The sequence below is a fragment of the Salmo salar genome, chromosome 15 (genome assembly GCF_965601325.2).
Source record: "Salmo salar chromosome 15, fSalSal1, whole genome shotgun sequence".
Taxonomy (NCBI): domain Eukaryota; kingdom Metazoa; phylum Chordata; class Actinopteri; order Salmoniformes; family Salmonidae; genus Salmo; species Salmo salar.
Window position 1 is genome coordinate 43,155,001 of NC_138305.1, and position 23,697 is coordinate 43,178,697.

Here is a 23,697-nt window from a genome sequence, read left to right on the forward strand (position 1 = left end):
CCTGCTCTGATTGGCTGATCAACAAGGCATTCAGGCCAGTAGCATTCAGTTGCCCACAGACACTGATCTAAGGTTTCATTTCACGGAATTGTTATAGTGAGCATTTGGGGAGGAGAAGCTGATCCTAGATCAATGCCAAAGGGAAACTTCAGAGATCGGGTAGGAGTTGACCCTAACACCTAACCACTGATACAGGGTCAGATCTTTTGCCGTCACTATAATGGTCAAAACTAGAATAACCAATCATCTTCAGGGTAATCTGATCCTAGATCTGTACTTAAGGGCAGGTTCTCCCACAAGTCAACTTCTATCCAGAGAAACACAGCAGTAGATGGGTGTGGTGGTGGAGAGGCGTGGGTGGTCGGTAGGTTTACCTTCGTGGTGCCGATAGGTGTAGTAGCCATAGTGATTCCCCCTCCCTAGGTGAGCAGACATGCAGAGGCGGCAGCAGTAAGACACAGCAGTAAGATCAGCAGTAAGACACAGCAGTAGGTAGTAGCGACAGAGAACACACCACAGGAAGCCAGGAGAGAGAAGACACAGCATGGGGTGTAAATGTTGCACCAAGGAGAAAACGCAGCGCCCTAAAACAAATCCCAGAATCCACACTAACACACACAGCCTTCACCTAAACCCTCCACACACCTTGAATCACTTTCCTGCAGAAAGAGCAGAGAACCCTTGCCTGGGAGACACACTCTTTTGTGGCAATATATGCAAACCTTCAAATCTTTTAACTACTAATCAAATCCCTGAGGAGGTTAAAAATGGTTCTGAGAGACAGGGTTAGTACACTGCATGGTTGTAAGGTTGGTCAGGGGAGCATGGAGAGAGGGGGTCAGTGGAAACAGGCAGCTGTTTGGGCCAGCCCATCAGTGAGGACTGACCATCGTACTGGACACACACTGGAACCAACACCTAGGCCAGGGATGGGCAACTGGTGGTCCGCGCCTTTTTGTAGAGGGAGGGGGACTCAGCCAGGGTCTCAACACTGGTGCTACTTCAAAATGTGGTTGTGCATCAGCAGTCAGTCAATTAGCCCATGTCAGCTATGGTTTGGGGGGTGACCGGTAAGTTAGCTGGACAATAGACTATCTAAACCTGTAGTAAGCATGGTCAAATTACCCATGTACATTGATCATTAGTTATATTAAAAACTGCTAACATTTTCCTCCACCCTAACAAAATATGTAGAATTGTAGAAAATGTACTAAAACTAAACATTTTTATCTTTGCTGTTCGGGGGGGAGGAGGGGGGGGTACCCAGACTCCTAATGATGAGTTCCATGTTTTTTGTGGCCCCCACCCCCATCAAATCAAATCAAATGTATTTATATAGCCCTGCTCACATCAGCTGATATCTCAAAGTGCTGTACAGAAACCCAGCCTAAAACCCCAATCAAAGTTGCCCATCCCTGACCTAGGCAATACGAGCAGCAGCTACTGTAGTCCTGAAAGCATTCTCTTGGTGGGAAAGGGAAGATACCTAGTCAGTTGTACAACTGAATACATTCCACTGAAATGTGTCTTCCGCGAGGACAGTTAGGCTTGGGAAGTATACCGCATAATGGAGCATTTGGAAAAAGCAAAAGGATGGTTTTTCAATACTATCAAAACTATTTATTTGAAGTTTTCAATAAATGTGAATATTTGTAGCTACTTAAGTTAATACCTGCAGTCAACTTGTGCAACTTCATTTCACCCGTCACATTATTTTACATCATGAAGCTTTCCATTGTTCCCCAGACCAGTTGAGCCAGTCACGTGTTTGTTTGTAAATAGCACAGCGGGAGAAATCGGGAGCTTGTCAGTCCATAGCGTTCTCTATCGGTGAGTCTCTGCTGTGCAGCACACCAGGTGATGAAGTTACACTTGGATGCAAAAAGCTATGGATAAGTTCTGTACAGCGGCCATTCTTTCCGGTCCTTCATAGTGTTTTTCCCCCTCAGTTCTTCTTTTCCTTCAGAAAAGCATGCACCACAACTTTGTTCATTTGCACAATTTGCCTCGTTCACTTTTGCTTGTAAATGTCCACACTCACCGAAAGTGATTCGGTAGCTACACTAGCTGTGCTTGTAAAACTTTATGAGCTGGATTTGCTCATCTTGCAATTCTTTTAAGTTCGTTTTCGCTCATTAGCATTTAGCTAACAGCTTCTATGTGAGTTCGCTATTAGTTGGTGCTAATTTTGTTAGCATTCTGATAATAGAGGTCCAAATGGGCTTTTCTTGCGTTTTTAGCGCCCCCTGAGTGCTATGCCGGTAATACCCTAAATCCCGGTATGAGAGAAGGACGGTATGACGATTTGAAAATCTGGATACCGCCCAAGCCTAGGTACAGTCGACTTGGCAAGAGATGCTTCTAGGGCCCACCTCACTTACCTTGTTAGAAGACAAGAGAGTTCAGGGCATCAGGTTTGGTCCATATTGCCTACCATTCCTCTACTGGTGTGTGAATGTCAATGCGCAATCACAGTGATTATACTGTTCTGTTAGCTATGTGAGTAGAATTAACTGTCTTACATACTGCAGTTCTGTACACGCCAGCATTTGGCATCGGCTGGGAATGTGTGTGTGTGTTCTTGTTCAACAGTGTGTGTGTCTACATATATATGTGATCTGCAGTGCGTGTGTATGACGCACCTGGGCTGAGCTCCACCAGGTAAGGCAGTTTCTCTGGGGGTAGAGACCCATGCAGGGGCACGTCCATGCCCTTCCCCCTGGGGCCCTTGTCCTCTGGCTTGCGGCCCTTCTTTGGCACGTAGTCTGGAGGTCTCTTCTTCAGCTGGAACACTAGGTCCCCTGAAACACCACATGCGTTATGACCCAGAGCTACCAGGCGAGGGCAGTATAGACAGGGGATTTCAGATAAAAACAATACAATCCTTACAGACAATGGACTATCCTCAACGCAACATGCAATTCATTAGGCCCAAATCTATGGATTTCACATGACTGGAAATACAGATATGCATCTGCTGCGCACAGATAACGTTTTCTTTTAAATGGGTGTCACAACGAGCCTCAGGATCTCGTGATATTAATTTTGTGCATTCAAATTGTCAAATCAATCAAATGCAATGTTGTTGTCCGTAGCTTATGGCCTTTTATTGTCCCCAGCACAAGGTGCAACTGTGTAACAACCATGCTGTTTAATCAGCCTCTTGATATGCCACACCTGTCAGGTGGATGGATTAGCTTTTCAAAGGAGAAATGCTCACAAACAGGAATGTACACAAAATTTAACAAAACTAATATTTTTGTGCTTATGGAAAATTTCTGGGATCTTTTATTTCAGCTCATGAAACATGGAACCAACACTTAACATGTTGTGTTTTTATTTTTGTTCAGTGTAGATTCACTATTAATTACAATGAGCTTTTGGCTGTGTATAAATCATGCAATGCTGTCAATGGAAGAGGTGCTGTAAAACTTTAGATACAAGCAGGATCTGAACGTATGATTGGGCCCGTAGTGCTGTGGTGTCCTACCTCTGTCGTTGGGCCAGTCTCTGAAGATCTGAAGAGGACACTCTGTATCGTCCAGGATGATCTCCTTCCCAGACTTGTCATCTGTGTGCTGCAGAACCACAAAACCACACCCATGAAACAACCACACATTCCACAGCAAATTCCAACTCAACCAAACAATAATTCACATAGAATACCTCATAAAGCTCATTTATAATGTATATAGGGGTCATAAAGGATGTGTACCAAACCAGCCTTTATAACATGATTATTGCACATTAGCATGTTAGTCAATAGCTGGCTGCTCTCCCTTTCCCTAAGAATGCTCCAGTTCCTCATGCTCCAGACATAACCTCTCTCCCTCCTACTCTCCACTCACTCTGGCTGTAGTGATGACCTGTCCAACACAAGACTCTGGCGAGGCAAATGCACTTTCCATGTCTGATCGGAGCATTTTAAATGTTTCCTTTTTTAATGACTCAGATGTATAAATGAGAGGCGGATGGAGGAGGGACTGAAGGAGGAGGGACTGCTTTAATGTGATTGGCTGTGACCGAGGCGGTCAGGCAGCAGGGATGTGAGGCGGCAAAGGTTGGCGCTGTAGCATGGAGATGTTTGTCACACGATGACAGGCGATATTAGGCCAGCCATGGTTCTGCTGCTCTGCTATCCCTACCCGGCAACCACACACACACAGCATCACATCTGCTGACCTGGCACTTTGGAGAAATGCAATTCAATTACTATCAAACAAAGGCCTGTGCCAACAGACCCCTTCATGCTTTAATCTGTCAGACCACAGGGAGGAGTGTGGCCGGCCAGATGGGAGATACGGAGAGAGACGGATGAAGGGAAGGAGAGAGGGAGTGAGAGCGACACACACACACACAGAAACAGAGTGCAGCCGGCTGATGAAATACTGTATGTAGGGTTTAAATAGGACCTAGGCCAGTTCCCGCAGAAACATTAAATCAGCTTAAAATGTGGCCCGGCCACACCCACCCTGTCCTCTAGTTCACCACGGAGACAAATTGAGGGGAAATCAAGCAAACATTCATTCATTCATTACTCACACCTCCATGTTCTAAATAGGACAGCATGGCGGTTTGGGGGTGGGTATTACACAAGGGTGACATAAGCTCCTCTTGTGAGGTATATGTACAGTGCCTTTAAGGAGTATACATAACCCTAGCCTTATTCCACATTTTGTTGTGTTACAGCCTGAATTCAAAATGGATTAAATGTATTTATTTTCTCACCCATATACACACACACACACAATACCCCATAATGACAAAGCGAAAACATGGAAATACAGAAAATTAAATACAGAAATATATAATTGACATAAGTATTCACACCACTGAAGTCAATACTTTATAGAAGCACCTTTGGCAGTGATTACAACTGAGTCTATCTGGGTAAATCTTGGTTGTTGATCATTGCTAGGCAACCATTTTCAGGTCTTGCCATAGATTTTCGTCAAAAGTGTAACTCAGCCACTCAGGAACATTCACTGTCTTCTTGGTAAGAAACTCCAATGTAGATTTTGCCTCGAGTTTAAGGTTAATGTCCTGCTGAAAGAAAAATTCATCTCCCAGTGTCAGGTGGAGAACAGACAACCTCGATTTCCTCTAGGATTTTGCCTGTGCTTAGCTCCATTATTGAAAAACTCCCCAGTCCTTAAAGATTACAAGCCTACCCATAACATGATGCAGCCATGACTATGCTTGAACATATGGAGTGGTTCTCAGTAATGTGTTGTACTGGATTTGCCCCAAACACGCCACTTTGTATTCAGGACAAAAAGTTAATTGCTTTGCGGTATTACTTTAGTGCCTTGCTGCAAACAGGATGCCTATTTTGAAATATTTTTTATTATGTACAGGCTTCCTTCTTTTTACTGTCAATTAGGTTAGTATTGTGGAGTAATTACAATTTTTTTGATCCATCCTCAGTTTTCTCTTATCACAGCCATTAAATTCTGTAACTGTTTTAAAGTCACCATTGTGCTCATGGTGAAATCCCTAAGTGGTTTCCTTCCTCTCCGGCAACTGAGATGGAAGGACACCTGTATCTTTGTAGTGACTGGGTCTAGTGATACACCATCCAAAGTGTAATTAATAACTTCACCATGCTCAAATAGATATTCAATGTCTGCTTTTTTTTCCATTTTTACCCATGTACCAATAGGTGCCCTTCTTTGCGAGGCATTGGAAAACATCCCTGGTCTTCGTGGTTGAATGTGTTTGAAATTCTCTGCTCGACTGAGGCACCTTACAGATCATTGTATGTGTGGGGTACAGATATGAGGTAGTCATTCATGCAACTTATTATGTGATTTTAGCACGTTTTCACTCCTGAACTGATTTAGGCTTGCCATGACAAAGGGTTTGAATACTTATTGACTGAAGATATTTCAGCTTTTCATTTTTTATTAATTTGTAAGAAAATGTGAAAAACCTAATTCCACATTGACATTATTGGGTTTAGTTTGTAGGCCAGTGACAAACAACTCCATTTAATACATTTTACATTCAGATTGTAACACAAGAAAATGTGGAAAAAGTCATGGGGTGGGAACACTTTCTGAAGACACTATACAAACTTTTCACTTTTGTGAACTGTGCTCCCAAACTAAGAGAGTGTTCCCTGTAAAACTCTGACCACAAGTGGGTGTGTGATTTGATGATGCTATAAAACTAGAGATACAAGGTGAGAAAGGTGAGTCTGTCATATTGTATAACTGTGTACAGCAGTTGTATTCCAATTTAAGCTGATACACCATTTTTTCCCCAGAATTTCTGAGGACCCCATCCCACCCCAAATCTAACGACACAACCTTAAAAAATCACTATATTTCAATTTTACGTCAACAAATAACCCCATTACATTTAAATCTCTTATCAAAATGAAAAGAAACCAAAAAATACATTTAATAAAATTGTATTTTTCACATTATCTTACTCAAAAAGATTTGTATATTGTCCTATACAATAATGTGTACTCACTGTTATGTTCCAAAAAAAAAAAAATGTTTATTTTGACGACCCCGACTGGTGTACAGTAATATCTAGAACGGGGTATATACCTCTTAGCCAACGAGGTCCGGAGCCTGCTGGTTTTCTGTTCTACCCAATAAGTAATTGCCCACACCTAGTGTCTCAGGTCTAAATCAGTCCGTGATTAGAGGGACGCAGTGGAACTGGCTTCGAGGTCCAGAGTTTAGTTTGAGGGATCTAGAAGCTTGGTAGGTGAGGCTAATATGGAGGAGTGATCACCAACCCTGGTCCTGGTGAGCTACATGGTGTGCAAGGATTTTGTCCCAACAGTAACAACCCTGATTTAACTAATAAACTGCTCATCTAGGGTGTGACGAGCTGAATCAGGTTGGTGCTGGGTTGGAATAAAAGCCCAAACCCCCTGTAACTCTCCAGGCCCAAGGTTGGCTTCCAATGGGGTAGAGTAACGTCTAGTTGTGTTGAATGGAGTGGTGTGGTGTGCTGACTCTTACCCTGGCGATGCAGTACTCCCGGGGGTTCTCCTTCTCCAGGCCGTACTTCTCCAGGGCCTCCACCACAGCAAAATCTGCCATGTCTGTCGTGGACAGCAAGATGGTCTTATAGGGGATATTGGGTTTCAGACTGTCTGCATAGATCCTCAACGTCCCCCCTAAGAGACAGAAACAGGACACTCGCACGTGTGAGCATATTCCTTGGATTATGTTAATCTATTAGAGATATTTTACTTTCCATTGTAGAAATATTCCATATAGCAGTATATCTCCCAATCAGCACTCTGACACACACACACACTTTATTTTTATCTTTCTCTCTCAGACTAAGCGCTGGCTCTGAGTTGAGTTAAAAGACAGGGCTGTAGGCCTAAACTGCTGGCCTATTTTACACAGGGCTTTACTCCTCTGGACTGGGACTAGATAGAGAGGAAATATGAGGAGGAACTGGGATAAAGGTTTATAGCTGTGCCAGAGAGGGGCATTTAGCTGGGAGTGAAGAGGCAGAGGCTGACCAGACCAGAAGGCTGAGGCCTCCAGATTACATAACCTTGGAGATCTGGGCAACACTCAAAAGGAGAAAGTCTGGGTAAAGAAGTGTCAGGAGGTAGAAAGTTGCCCCTAACCACAGAACTAGGATTAGATTACCCTAGATTCAAAACAATATTTGACTTCTTCTAAACACTACCAGATGAATGCCTTTTTAAAAACAGTTATGCCACCATAACCACTTGACCAAAAAAGCTTTGGGATGCAGAGGTCAGGCGGACCAATTTTATACGTCACTAACTATGGGAGAAGAAAAAAAAACTCCTGCGGCCATTTTTGGTGTTGCAGCTTGCTGTTCCTCCATTGGTTGGCAGAGGGCTGTAAGCCACAGGGAACAAGATGTGAGGACTGGCAGTACCAGACAGTGTGTGGTGTTCACAGAGGACATTGGCTAAAGCGGGTTAGAGTGGACCTCTGCTCTGACTGATCCAGGACTTATGTAATTACAGTATGGTGACAGGGTTCTCTCTACTGGTCATAGACGGGACACGACAAGAACCAGAGACAATGGCTTTTGGACTTCACTCTGACACAGACACACAAACGCACAGGCTCGGCTCTCACACGTGTCCTCACACTGCTATAGTCTGTTCAAATAAAATCTTAATAACACATTAAGTTTTTTTATTGACAGACAGTCAGGGTGAGTGTACCCGAGTCTGGCCTGCCGTCGCTGCTGCGGAACTCCTGCATCCGCTTCTCCAGTTTCTGCTGCCGCCTCCTCTTCATCACCACCTCAGGGTTGGAGATGGTCCTGGTGAAGCTGTTCTCTGGCATGTCCTTGTACACCTCCGCTGCCAGTCTGGAGTTCTCACTGGAGGAGCAGGAGAAATACATTCAGAAGTGCTCCATTGCTCCATTTGCTTTACCATGCATGTTAATACACTAGCAGGTGGATGTGGGGACGTTCTTCATCAATTATATCATTTTCAACCAGCAAGACTAAGTAAGGAAACACTATATAAAGCGTGTGACATTGCCCTCCTTACCCATCTTCTCTGCTCAGTGCTTGCTCATCTCCGTCAGCAATGTGCGCCTCCTTCTCTCGCTTCTTCTCCTTCTTCTTCTCTTTCTTGGAGAGTGTCCGTTTGAAGTTCTGGATCACTCCCTCCTTCTCCCTCTCGGGCCCGTTGCTCTGCGCCTTCTGTGGTGAGAAAGGGAACAAAAGAAAGAAAAAGAGTGAGAGAGCGAGAGAGCGGAGCGGTTACGATGGGAGAGGGTGTGAGGTTTGTTACTGAGGCAGTTCACTTAGTCTAAGTGTTTCATTTAGGTAATCTGTGGTATTAGGAAGTGGTTGGAAGGTTGGCTGAGGGCCATGTAGGATTCAGTGACCCAGGGCCTCCACACAGAGGGAAGTACTGGGGCCTACCTAACACCTAGAGTCTGAGGCCTGGGCACCACTCTGCCAGCTAGTCGATTCAGCTGACAGACAGAAAACAACATGGCCAGAGTTCAAACAAACTGGCAGTCCCACACATACTTAAGACTGGCATTTATAATGCTGCATATGTAAACAGAATAATAACCAGCTGACAAAGGATTTTATTGCTTTGGCGGCAGTAGTTTCGTTTTACCATTTCACAAAAAGCAGGCTGATAGTCAAAGCCTAATGTGAACTGACAGAGGCATAGAGTTGGCCATAGAAAGCAGAGAGAGAGAGAGCGAGAGAGTGGGCCTTTTCAGAAGGGATCAGTTGGAGTCTAAATCCCCATAAAGCATTAGATGTGTTAAAGCCATCCAGTGTTCCAGGCCTGCCCTGTCAAACGGCTGAGCATGGGACTCTTCTGATAGGACTGCCTCTCTTTCCACTTCCCAGAAGCACTCCAGACGCTTCTGATGTCCTAGTATGGTTAAAACACTCCAGACGCTTCTGATGTCCTAGTATGGTTAAAACACTCCAGACGCTTCTGATGTCCTAGTATGGTTAAAACACTCCAGACGCTTCTGATGTCCTAGTATGGTTAAAACACTCCAGACGCTTCTGATGTCCTAGTATGGTTAAAACACTCCAGACGCTTCTGATGTCCTAGTATGGTTAAAACACTCCAGATGCTTCTGATGTCCTAGTATGGTTAAAACACTCCAGACGCTTCTGATGTCCTAGTATGGTTAAAACACTCCAGACGCTTCTGATGTCCTAGTATGGTTAAAACACTCCAGATGATTCTGATGTCCTAGTATGGTTAAAACACTCCAGATGCTTCTGATGTCCTAGTATGGTTAAAACACTCCAGATGCTTCTGATGTCCTAGTATGGTTAAAACACTCCAGATGCTTCTGATGTCCTAGTATGGTTAAAACACTCCAGCCTAACAGCACTTTAGGGAGTCCTCTAGTAGCAGATACTTTTAGGAGAGGGTGTGGTTTAAGATCTGGTCCTCCTGCTATGACTGGAGTGATGAGTTACAGACCATTTCAGTCTGGGTAAGAGAATTGAGCTTGTGTGTGTGTGTGTGTGTGTGTGTGTGTGTGTGTGTGTGTGTGTGTGTGTGTGTGTGTGTGTGTGTGTGTGTGTGTACAAACGTGTATATTTTAGAGCTCTTTACTGCTCTCCTGGGCAGGGGCGGTTAAACTCTCACTGGTCAGTGTAGCCACCTGTACCAGAAGATTACACACATAACTCAATCATACATCTCAAAACACACCCACACACTACTTACTGCCTTTTAACACACATCTCAAAACACACCCACACACTACTTACTGCCTTTTAACACATCTCAAAACACACCCACACACTACTGCCTTTTAACACACATCTCAAAACACACCCAGACACTACTGCCTTTTAACACACATCTCAAAACACATCCAGACACTACTGCCTTTTAACACACATCTCAAAACACACCCAGACACTACTGCCTTTTAACTAAAGCCAGGAGGGAGAAGCATTTATTTGTCTGAGGAAATGGAAGCGAGGCTTGGGGCGCTGAGGTACTTGAAGTCAAGTGTTCCACTATAGAAAAACACAGTTGCATCTCTGGGGTGCTAAAGAGCACTAAAGAGGTCTCGGAGCAGGAGGCACTTCATTGTCAAGAGCCAAGATGGACATCAACACATTGAACAGCCTCTAATGAAATATAGACTAACAAGATCATAGTGGTGATGGGTGGGTATTTAGTTACAGTGCTACAGAGCCAGAGTAATCTGATAGTGTTATCATGACTGAGGTCCTGCTGTGCAGCAGTTGGAGTAGTTATACTGATGGCCACATCTAAGACTTGCCTGGGTCCACTATTATTTTTCAATAGTGTTACGCAAATTCACAGGAATCCACAAATCTCGGCATATAGCCCAGTACTTGGTTTAGCTGAAGCAGAAACAGACTGGAAGCCAGGCTAGCCTAAGGCTGATCTGCTCCTTGATGTTGTTGTTGTCACTCACCTTGGGGATGATGTCGTTCTCATTCTTGAGGACGAAACGTCCCTCGCGGTCGTCTTTGTTCCAGTTGAGCTGCACCACCAGTGGCTTCTCATCCAGGTCCAGCTTCCGTTCTTCTGCCAGAGAGGGGGAGACTACCACTTAACACCCCTATACAGCCAGCTAGCTAGGTCTGGGCTATATACACTCATTTAACATAAACATGGCTTAGAATAAGCTTAAGATAAAGTGTTCATGATTTACATAGACATAATGTGGTAGGACTGCGGTTTATAAATATTACTATATAAGAAGCTGGTCTAAATTAGCTTTCATGACCGCTGCTAGTGGAAAGTTCAAAGCCTGAACTGTGGGCTGTTGATCTCAAGTTCACATTAAGCACCATGGGAGTTGGATACTGCTCTCCTGTCTTCTCCCTACAGCAGGCTAACAGTGTTTGTCTAGTAACCCCAACAGAGAAGCTAATGCCAAGCAGATTGTCAAACCACATACCCAAACAACCCTCTTCAATACCCTTGGTCTAAGCTACTTACTACAGACCCACCCTACAAAATCCGCACCCATCCATCCACATATCCAACCATCGCCGCCCCCACACTCACCCCCGCTGACATGGACCTCGTAGAGGGAGTATTTGGGCGAGGAGAGCATCCTCATGTCGGGCCGGAACTTCTCGGCCAGCGTCTCGATGACATCCTGAGTGGTGGCCGTGGAGGACACGCGGATACACTTGGTGGCAAAGTTCCCTGCTACGCGGTCCTGGAAGTAGAAACGCATCACGCCATGGAACTCCAAGTCCTGGAGAGAGGGAAGAGGAGATGGAAGAGGAGAGAAAGGACGAGGTGAGGGCCTGTCCTTTACTTCAGAACTGGTGACGACCTAAGGGTCAAGTTTGTCTTTTTCCTTTCCGTCTCTCAAACACACCATGCAACACTGCCTTCGCATCTTGAACCCCCCCAGGTTTAGCCGATCACAAAGCTAGTCAAACGTACAGGCTACTTCGCTCTCATTCGCTGTCCGACAGAAAAGTATGAACAAACATCGCTGCAACAACTGTAGAAGGTATCAACTCAACTTCCTGGTTAAGAGAGTAAGCCTAAACCCCTGCTCTCATCTTCTCCTTGCACTGTGAAGTCTGCTGCTCCAGTCTTTTTTTTTAACATAGCCTTACTTTGACAGCAGTAAGCTACGCTCATAACCTGTAGCTGTGGATGATATTTGAGCGAGGAGAATAGATTTCTCTGGGACAAGAGAAAAGAGGACAGTAGCCCAGGGATAACTGTTCCTGTTTCTAACACCACGGGGAGCTAAGGGAAGAAGAGAGGAAGAGAGGAAAGAAGAGCCCGGAGGAACCTGCTCTCCTTTGTTTCAGGAAAATAGACAGGCAGGCGCTTCATACTGTAGCTCTGCCAAGCTACAGTTATTGTGTCTGAGGAACACGAGCTTAGCCAGGAAAGTGATAACGGTCACGTCTGTAATACCAGAGCACCCTTCAACAAACGCATCATACAGAGCTCATTTCCAACCACACCCAGACACTACTCCTGAACCTGATCATGTCTCAGACACAGACTGCCCATTGTCTCCCACAGGTAACTATGTGAGTTGCAACTATCAACAGTGTGCCTGTCATTTCTAGCTAAATCAGCCTTCTGTGGAGAGTTTATAGAGGATGTAATTGTCCAGTGTGTCCAAGGTCCAGTGAGTTAATTGTAAACAGGGCCTTAGAAGGGATTCAGGGTCAGGAGGACTGTGTGTGTGTGTGTGTGTGTGTGTGTGTGTGTGTGTGTGTGTAACAGCCAGCTCAGGTGCAGGCCCTGCAGGCAGATAGCAAAGCAGACTATACACTCCAGCGCTCCTCTCAGAGTCTGTTCAGCTAGAGACAGAAATAGCCTGCTTGACCACACAGGACCTTGTTGTGAGCACTGCACACTACAGGTGATGCCAGGGGCAACACAGAACCACATGATACTTATACCTCAACAATAAAACCCATGTGATTGTCTTCCCCTGGGCAGACCAGTATCTGGTCCAGTATTACATGTCCTCTGTCTCCATTCCCTCAGAGTGACATCAGCCTAACCCCAAGGACCAGAATCACTCATTCTCGGTCAATGACAGCGGGAGGAATGAATTAAGTCACGCCAACCAGAACAATGGACTCAGTAGCGTCACCGTGCGTTTCCTTACCTCAGAGAAAACTGCTTCCTAAAACCACCGCTCAATATGGTGTGTGTGTGTTAAAGAGAGAAAAAGAGTTGTGTGTAAGAGAGGGATATAGAGAAAGAATCCCACAAAGACCTTATTTGTGTTAGGAAAGTATTCAGACCCCATTCACTTTTTCCACATTTTGTTACGTTACAGCCGTATTCTGAAATGTATAAAATAGTTTTTTCCCTTCATCAATCTACACACAATACCTCATCGTGACAAAGCAAAAAGTTGTTTTTTTTGCAAATGTATTAAAAAAAATTACAACTGAAATATCACATTTACATAAGTATTCAGACAACAGGTGACCTTAATGAAATGCTTACCTACAAGCCCCCTAAACAAATCAGTTAAGAAAAATATGTGTTAAATAAAAAAATTGATAAGTGAAAAATAAGAAATAAAAGTAACAAATAATTAAAGAGCAGCAGTAAATTAACAATAGCGAGGCTATATACAGGCGGTACCAGTACTTTGTTGAAGCACTTTTGGCTGCGATTACAAGCTCGAGTCTTCTTCGGTATGACGCTACAAGCTTGGCAACACCTGTATTTGGGGAGTTTCTCACATTATTCTCTGCAGATCCTCTCAATCTCTGTCAGGTTGGATGGGGAGTGTCGCTGCACAGCTATTTTCAGGTCTCTCCAGAGATGTTCGATCAGGTTCAAGTCCGTCTCTGGCTGGGCCACTCAAGGGCATTCAGAGACATTCCGAAGCCACTCCTGTGTTGTCTTGGCTGTGTACTTAGGGTCATTGTCCTGTTGGAAGGTGAACCTTTGTCCCAGTCTGAGGTCCTGAGCGCTCTGTAGCAGGTTTTCATCGAGGATCTCTCTACACTTTACTCGATTCATCTTTCCCTCGATCCTGACTAGTCTCCCAGTCCCTGCTGCTGAATAATATCCCCACAGCATGATGCTGCCACCACCATGCTTCACCGTAGGGGTGGTGCCAGGTGACCTCAATCCTAACCTGTGACTGGGGGTCATCTATGGTTCATTTACAGACCCAGACTAGTCCAACTAGACACCTGGGAGAGCTGAGCTCACACACACCCTCCTATTTCAGGAAACCTGCATCCTGAGTCATGAAGAATCCCACCCACACACACTAACCATGCAGACAAACACACGTACCCGGAAACTATTTCTTTGAAGGTAGAGGACTTGACAAAGAGAAGGGTGAGAAGACAGAGATGAGGTAAGACACTACTCTGTGTGTGTCTGTAGTCTGCATGGTTACCGTGTACACTTATGGACAGGACCTCGGAACTATGAGATACCCAGCTAGCTCACATCCCCCCCAGGCCCGCCTCCACAGATAGTCTCCCACTTTTTGCTCATCTGACTAGTCTCCCTCTGACAGAGGCCTGGCCTGAGCCGCTTAGAGGTGATAAATCAGCTTCACTCCAATACAGCTCCTTTCATCCCTATACCCGCTTCACATTCCCAAATTCCTCCCTGCCTCCTCAGGCACAGCGTCAGTCTGATGATATACAGCCCCCATACCCCTCCTCCGTCCCGGGGCAGAAATATTGCTGCTGTCATCCCCACCCAGCCTTATGGAAAGTCATGTGGAGGAGAGAGGTATTATTAAAGAGTGGAATGGGGGATATTAGAGGGGAACCTAAACCGTAGCTGATATGGCCAGGGAGGCTTTCTGGACCTGCATGCTGGTAAAATCTGAGCCTTGTCTTTGGTCCAGGAAAACATGGACGGACAGCAGAGCAGACTGATGGGTTTGAGAGACCATGCTGAAGTTATTATATAGTGATGGGTCAGTCTACTTCACATACAGTCTGGCTGACATCAATCTACTAGCATCAATGCAGACAATATGCTAGAGCTTGAATGAAAAGCTCCATTCGTAGACACCTCAGAAAGCCTCTTTAAAAAAATAATTGGAAGTCTTTTGAAAAGTAGTATGAGAATTCCAACAAGCAAAAGGAGTTACATTACTACTTTTGTAATAGTAAATAGCTTTTCGCAACATCACAGTTGTCTTTCCAATTGAAATATACAACATGTAGTTGCCCATCAGCCAGCAGGTGGCACTGCCATGTCACAGTACACTAACTGTAACAAAGCAGTACTCTAAAGCTCATCACTCCATGATGATATTTAGATGTAAACAATCCCATAACGAATTCAGTCCACCCTGACTCCACCTGCCTATACAGTTCAGTACCCCTGAGACGAGAGCAGAGGAGTAAAGGCACTTCCATCAGCACTGGTACAAGTAAAACATCTCTCCCTCTGTCTACCTCTGGACCAGATGCAGGCTCACTAGTGGGCCAATGAATGTACATCTGGGGTTTTTATCTCTAGTTATAAACAATGTAGACAGAGACCAGCTTAATAAAGACTATATGATCATCTCTAGTTATAAACAATGTAGACAGAGACCAGCTTAATAAAGACTATATGATCATCTCTAGTTATAAACAATGTAGACAGAGACCAGCTTAATAAAGACTATATGATCATCTCTAGTTATAAACAATGTAGACAGAGACCAGCTTAATAAAGACTATATGATCATCTCTAGTTATAAACAATGTAGACAGAGACCAGCTTAATAAAGACTATATGATCATCTCTAGTTATAAACAATGTAGACAGAGACCAGCTTTATATGTATGATAATAAGATCTGTCCAACGCAAGATGTGGCCTTTCGCAATCCTTTATGATCTGAATGATTGCAATCCTAGTCAGACGATAAACCCACTGCCCTATAAAGCCCAGTGGATAGCTACACTAGCAGAAGTAATGCTATGTTAACATGACTTGCATTGGCCTGATTCATCTGACATGAGAAACCTTCAGCAGAAATACAGGCAAGAGGGACCTATATGGATGAACCACATTTTATAGACACATACTGTACATCCCACCACATCCATGACGTTTCACTCTGTGGCCCTGAGACAAGGGGCCAGCGGTGGGGAGAGGCAGGGGACTAGTAGAAGGGTTGTGCGTACTGAGCCTCTGGACTACAGAATGGGACAGACATGTCTGCTAAACAGAGGGGCCTGACACCATTTGTATGGTAATCTGACTGAGACCCAGTCAGATCTGTACTGGAGCAGTGGGGAGATGGAGGGATGTGCCGTAGTAGGCTAACTGATGGACAAACAAAGGCCAGAAAGCATGTGACAAAATGGAACATGTTTAACAATTAAAACAGCAAAACCGCAATTATTTTCTGTTAAAACGCTAAGAAAACTGTATAAAATGTCCAACTGTTAACGACGACGTAGCGGTGGGGAGTAGACTCCAAAATAATTGATTCCTCGACTTCTTACACGTTGACTCCCGGTGTCGACTCCCATTTCTGAGTGTCAAGATTTGATTCCTCTAGGAATCGACTCCTAAGATTCAATATTTTAGGAACGGAGACTGATTAGTTGTTAGTTGTAATGTTTACTGTACATTTTTATTGTTTATTTATGTTTATTATCTACTTCACTTGCTTTGGCAATGTATACATATGTTTCCCATGCCAATAAAGCCCCTTAAATTGAATTGACTGATTAGTTGCCGTACTTTCGAGAACACAAACACTCGCATCTTTCATAGCGAGCTAGCGAGGGACGGAGAGAGAGGAGGGTCACAGTATAGGCAGGTCGGCCACCAGACAGCCAGTCTGAACCGTGCACTAGGACTATCTGCAATCAAATGCTGTATTTCGCAATGGAATGCTGCATCAATCAATTTCATGTCTCGCAACTTCAATAAAGCAAGGCCTGTCATCAATGAATAGGCTAGAATATTCTACACGCAACTGACCACAGACTGAACCCCTACTGGCATCATTAGCGAAGAGAAAGAGCAGTCGAGCCAGCGCGAGGCTGTGTTGCATTAGTGGAAACCAAGACTGTTCTCAGGGCAGGTATGCCCGTTTTGACTAGCAGAAGTTACTTTTCGTAGCAGGTTAGGAGAATTAGAGGTTAATGTAAGGAAAGGGTTAGCTAAAATTGTCCCCGATTACGCGACAACCAGGCCTGTCCTGAGAACTGTCTTGGTTTCCACTAATGTAACGCTGCCAGTGCGAGGGAGAGAACCGTGGTGCACATATGTCTTGGTAACCTGTATCCTTTTTGAATGCCTCGCAAATTCACTAAAAGTAGCCCAAAGTTCGCCTCTGGTTTTATTTAAATGGCACACTTTTCCCGAGGCCTTTATATCCAATCGTCTAGGTCGTCTATAACAAGGGAAATAATGTTATGATAACTGGACTGTGATTTTAACTTTGAGGAAGGGAGAAAAAATGTCAAACGTTCACACCCCTAACGGCCAGCCTATCACATCTGTCAGGCTAACTGATGGACAAACAAAACAGCCTGCCTAGGCCATCACTAACCACTGCCAGGCAAAGCACTGGCCCTGGTCACGTCACCAGAGCTCCAAGGGCTACACAGGAGGGACTGGAGAGAGAGAAGGGAGTGGTTGACATGGTAACAGGGTTAAACCACTGCCCCTGCTAAACCTGTATTTGGCATAGTAACAGCCAGCAGTCAGGTCAACCTTTGTCAAGACCAATATTCAGGGCCTGAAGACACACAGTCATCTATTCTCAGCAGCACCTTCCTTCTCCTCCCTCTCCATGCCCTTTCCTCCTCAGCATGAAGCATGCCGGGAGAAATCACCGTCTTTCCTCATCCAGCATGAAGCATGCCGGGAGAAATCACCGTCTTTCCTCATCCAGCATGAAGCATGCCGGGAGAAATCACCGTCTTTCCTCCTCAGCATGAAGCATGCCGGGAGAAATCACCATCTTTCCTCCTCAGCATGAAGCATGCCGGGAGAAATCACCATCTTTCCTCCTCAGCATGAAGCATGCCAGGAGAAATCACCGTCTTTCCTCCTCAGCATGAAGCATGCCAGGAGAAATCACCGTCTTTCCTCCTCAGCATGAAGCATGCCAGGAGAAATCACCATCTTTCCTCCTCAGCATGAAGCATGCCAGGAGAAATCACCGTCTTTCCTCCTCAGCATGAAGCATGCCAGGAGAAATCACCGTCTTTCCTCCTCAGCAAGAAGCATGCCAGGAGAAATCACCGTCTTTCCTCCTCAGCATGAAGCATGCCAGGAGAAATCACCGTCTTTCCTCCTCAGCATGAAGCATGCCAGGAGAAATCACCGTCTTTCCTCATCCAGCAGAGTTGTCAGTGTCCTGGATTAACACGACTGAATGAGGGTGTCAAACCACACACACACACACACACACACCTTGTCAGCAGAGAAATGGAGGGGTTAGAGAAAGCCACGTTACCACAGACCTAGAATCAGCTGAGGCAACCTGATCCATCTACTGCTGTTAATCATCCACCATCACCACAGCAACATCCAACCCAGCCCCATCCAGCTCCCTGCACACATAGCATGGATGCTGTCCCTCTTCCTCTCTCTCTCTCCCTCGCTTCCTCTCCTCCACTCATCTCCCTTTCTCATGTAAGACCAAGTCTGCCAAGCAGCTGGCTGGAAGGAGAGCACTTAGCAGGCAGATGATTGGCTGGGTGGGAGGAGAGTAAGCAGGGTAATGGCTGGGTGGGGTGGGGGGGCAGGCAGGCAGGGTAATGGCTGGGTGGGTGGGGTGGGGGGGCAGGCAGGCAGGGTAATGGCTGGGTGGGGTGGGGGGGCAGGCGGGGTATTGGCTGGGTGGGGTGGGGGGGCAGGCGGGGTATTGGCTGGGTGGGGTGGGGCAGGCAGGGTATTGGCTGGGTGGGGTGGGGGGGGCGGGCACGGTATTGGCTGGGTGGGGTGGGGGGGCGGGCAGGGTATTGGCTGGGTGGGGTGGGGGGGCGGGCAGGGTATTGGCTGGGTGGGGTGGGGGGGGCGGGCAGGGTATTGGCTGGGTGGGGTGGGGGGGACGGGCAGGGTATTGGCTGGGTGGGGGGGCAGGCAGGCAGGGTATTGGCTGGGTGGGGGGGCAGGCAGGCAGGGTATTGGCTGGGTGGGAGGACAGGCAGGCAGGGTATTGGCTGGGTGGGGGGGCAGGCAGGCAGGGTATTGGCTGGGTGGGAGGACAGGCAGGCAGGGTATTGGCTGGGTGGGAGGACAGGCAGGGTATTGGCTGGGTGGGAGGACAGGCAGGGTATTGGCTGGGTGGGGGGACAGGCAGGGTATTGGGTGGGGTGGGGTGGGGTGGGGGGACAGGCAGGGGGTGGGGTGGGGTGGGGGGACAGGCAGGGTATTGGGTGGGGGGACAGGCAGGGTATTGGCTGGGTGGGGGGGCAGGCAGGCAGGGTATTGGCTGGGTGGGGGGGCAGGCAGGCAGGGTATTGGCTGGGGGGGCAGGCAGGCAGGGTATTGGCTGGGTGGGAGGACAGGCAGGGTATTGGCTGGGTGGGAGGACAGGCAGGGTATTGGCTGGGTGGGGGGACAGGCAGGGTATTGGCTGGGTGGGAGGACAGGCAGGGTATTGGCTGGGTGGGAGGACAGGCAGGGTATTGGCTGGGTGGGAGGGACAGGCAGGGTATTGGCTGGGTGGGAGGACAGGCAGGGTATTGGGTGGGGTGGGGTGGGGGGACAGGCAGGGTATTGGGTGGGGTGGGGGGACAGGCAGGGTATTGGCTGGGTGGGGGGACAGGCAGGGTATTGGCTGGGTGGGGTGGGGGGACAGGCAGGGTATTGTCTGGGTGGGGTGGGGGGACAGGCAGGGTATTGGCTGGGTGGGGGGACAGGCAGGGTATTGGCTGGGTGGGGGGACAGGCAGGGTATTGGCTGGGTGGGGTGGGGGGACAGGCAGGGTATTGGCTGGGTGGGGTGGGGGGACAGGCAGGGTATTGGCTGGGAAACGTATCACAGCTTTCTCTCTCTGCTTTGCATGAAAGGGAAATAAAGAATTAAATCATCCTCCCCAAGGCTCTGACTGGACAGACTGGAGAATCTACACAGCTACTGTAGGGACAGGGACACGCGTGGAGAAATAACATACTTTGCATACAACACAGTGACAGTGCTGCTTAACTAACAGGCATCATGGTTTTAATGCATTTTGAGTCCTGCTGTGACGTGGTTAAGAATGAGAGCAATATGCAGCAGCAGATTTGACTCCGGCAATGAGAGGCTAGATTGGGTCTTAACTGAGCCCAGCACATGAAAGGGCAGAGGCTCAGTCAGTCAGTGAGCTGGCTGAGGTTTAAAGGAGAGAAGGAAGATTCCTCTCTGTTATCTCTTCTCTACAGCGAGGCCAGATTAGGCATCTCCCAGGTGTTCTTGATCAGATAGTGACTGAGGGGAGAGAAGTGCCTGTGAAATGTAATTGGGTCAGTTTACATAGAGGAGGGCCAGAGAAATGCCCTGTATCAACACCAGTAAACACAGGCTGAGATATATAGAGAGATACAACATGGGGCAGTGACCCTGCCACGGACATACCTATAGGATATCTAATGATTTCTATAGTTCATAGCAACTTCTTTTTGAGAGTGTAGACCTGTAACACCCATCGTCTTCACTCTTCTTCCTCCTGTCCCTCTACAAGTCCTGTATCTGCTTGGGCCGAGGGATCAGTCTGATTTAAGGCAACAATATCAATTATCAACTCACCTATAAAACATGGAAATTATTATCAGGAACTCCATATCCATTTTTATTTCCCACCCCCACAGTATTTGTTTATTAACAATGCGGTGGTTTTGCCCACAAAAGAGATAGGTCCCATCTGTCATAGTAGTTGCCAGGCAGATGATGCCATGGGGAGAGACACCCAAAACCTCAGACAGAAAGTTATAAAGCCTCAATAGAGTCCCTACAACAACCCTTCAACTCTCAACTCCAGACCAGCACTGAAAAGTAGTAAATAGCAGAGGATCAACCCTATATTTATCTCTGTTTCATCACTGGCCTTGTCCTTTATGTAGAACGGTGTTTTGTAGTGGGAAAACAAGGCTAATACTGTCTATAATCCTGTGTTGGCTAAAGTATGGACAGTGTTCTCTTTTCCAGAGAAGAAGAGAAGGAAGAGAGGAAGAGAAGGAGAGCACAACTGATGCAGGGGCAAAGCTACCATCAACCCTCCTCCTCCTCTTCTAGCTGTGGAGACAGACGTGTGTGTCGGAGGAAGCGGACGGGACGCGCACACAGAGTGGAGAGTGAGTGAGTGTTTATCGCAGACCTGCATTAAACATGACAGGACAGGCTGCAGAATGGACAGTGTGGTGGAGTGGACAGACTCACAGCCTTTCCAGTCAGTCCATCAGCAGTGCAGTCAGAGCACCTCTGCACTAGCATGCTGTCAATCCCTCAAACATTCTCCACACATTCTCCTGTCGTTACTGAGCCATCGGGATTGTTCTGATTTACGCTCAACTCTGGGTGAACCCAATTCTCCAGGAGTGGAGGCTTTTTCTGCTCCATCTCCCTCCACTGAGAAAGAATAGCAGTCAGAGTGCTTGTTGACAACACACTGCTGGACAGGTGGAGCGAAATTATATCAATCTAACGCCGCCTATTTCCAGTGGCCAAAATAAGTCTTGCTCATAATCCATTACAGCCAGCTCAATGTAACTTCCATCATGTAATGTCATTTGGGGCCAGGTAAATCACTAAGTCCCAATCAATTAGGCTTCACTGGCCTCTATAGATTCTAAATAGCTTAATCTGTTATGAAACCACTAGTCTGCATTTTCCCTAATGTGTCCAATGGGCCATAGGAGAGCAGCACATTATGCTTGGGGCAGTAGTAGCACCTAATTCTCCCGGAGCAGAATTCACAGTGTGACACATTGGACACAGTCCCATGCCCGTGAAGGGGAGGGGGGCTAGGGGATAGGATGAAGAGGCCCCAGGGGGACTGTGGCCGTGAGGCCACTGGACCAGGCATGGATGAACAGTCAGTTCTCTGGGTCAGAAGGAGCTATAGGACCAGTGATTTAACACCCTACACAGCAACTGTTAAGATCCCACTGGATCCCACTTCAACACCAACTGTCATTTGGACAGGAAGGAACTAGTCTTAACCAGCATATCAACAGCGGTGAGGAACACACTTGTCATTACAATTGAGAAGGCAGAGCATAGGACAGCGAAGGTTGTAAATAGAAGTCAGACAGCCCTGATGCTCTTGATGATGGACTGGTGTGGTGATGGAAACAGACAGACAGACAGCCCAGTCAGAGTAGCCCGTCTCCCTCACAGACAGCAGACCAGAATAGCACGGCAGGCCCAACCCAGAATCTGTAGCCCTGGCCTGTTGGCAGCTGTCAGCACAGCGTGGGAGACCTCTGCAAAGACAAGTCTGCCACACACATTCACACCACTTGGTAGCACATCTCTGGGCTCAGCTGATGTCACTAGCCTTGTCACCAAACACTATGACACGGGGGCCACTAGCAGGTGAAAAACGGGGTGCAGATCAATCTTCCCTCTAAGCTGCGCGATGGAGCGAGAAGCCCCGAGAAGCCCCGAGAAGCTCCCCCGGGACTAGTGCTCAGGCCACGGAGAGAAGCACGAGATTAAACTTAACTTTCTAGAACAGTGGTCACCAACCGACATTCCTAGTCGATCGGCCAACATTTCTGTAAAAAACCCAAAGATAAAGCCTTTTGTTCTTACTCAGCACTGTCAACACTTTGTATTCAACATGTTTATGAGTCATAAAAAGGCATGTTTTTCCTATTTCCACTCAGTGCTACAACAAGCACTGCAGCAATAATGAACGAGCAGGAAAGCATCTATAGGCTTGCCTTGTTATTAGCGGCTTGGGTCTTTTTTAATGTCGAGAAATATTTCACTTTGTTTATAGGCGTAACAACAGTAACTTGTGCAATAATGCGGTGCGACTCGAGTTTCACCATCAGCTGGAAGACGGTGTCCTTTTTGGTCAGTGTCAGTGGAGAGGAGGGAGAGAGGAGGGACGTCGAGAGATGGTCAATCTCAGCAGAGGGAGAGATCAGCAGACTGAGGGGTCCATCAGATGCAGGCACCATCAGCCCAGTAAAATAAAAAGCTAATTATTTAAACGTATGCTCACTCAGTTGTGCCTCACGAGTAATACAACAACGTGATCGTACAGCATACCTCAAAATGTTGTCATTGAAAAAAAAACGCCTGATATGCAAGCAAAGCCAATATGGGGTGATAATGTATTGGGCCTATAGCTTACTACAAACGTTATTGCTACAGTAGTGTTTTTAATTGGTTAATGTTGCATAGGCTTACATACGTCATGTAAAAAACAAATCTGAGCATCTCATGGAATGTAGCCCTACATTGAACACCACACATTGGCTGCTACTGAAGGCTGAATGATCCATGTTAACAATGCTATTGGATGCATTTTCTACCTTGTTTTTGATGGTTGGCCACTCTGGTAGGTCTATGATCAAATAGCCACAGTAGTCTACTTAGCTAGTAGGACAACAGCGTTCACAGTAAGCACGCGCTGGAAGTTGCACAGAATTTTCATAACGTTCAAGTTTGCGCTCAGCAGACCAGACATGAGCTCAGTACCAACTTCTTTTTTAGAGAATATTGCTGCAGGGTAACGTGAAGCCATCTTCTTCAGGCGTAGTCATTTTGCGTTATGTACTGCCTCCTGCCTTATACGCTGCTCAATTTAGAATG

At 46.5% G+C, this 23,697-nt stretch overlaps 1 protein-coding gene across 1 annotated transcript in view; it reads right to left on the reverse strand.

Annotated features, from left to right (window-relative positions):
* LOC106571391 (afadin, adherens junction formation factor a) overlaps nucleotides 1–23,697 on the reverse strand; it is a 140,570-nt gene that overhangs the window by 63,490 nt on the left and 53,383 nt on the right. The window contains 7 exon segments of the mRNA XM_045695699.2: nucleotides 2,643–2,801; nucleotides 3,491–3,578; nucleotides 6,984–7,141; nucleotides 8,186–8,346; nucleotides 8,522–8,676; nucleotides 10,920–11,032; nucleotides 11,519–11,714. Of these exon segments, the coding sequence (XP_045551655.2) occupies nucleotides 2,643–2,801; nucleotides 3,491–3,578; nucleotides 6,984–7,141; nucleotides 8,186–8,346; nucleotides 8,522–8,676; nucleotides 10,920–11,032; nucleotides 11,519–11,714 (1,030 nt within the window).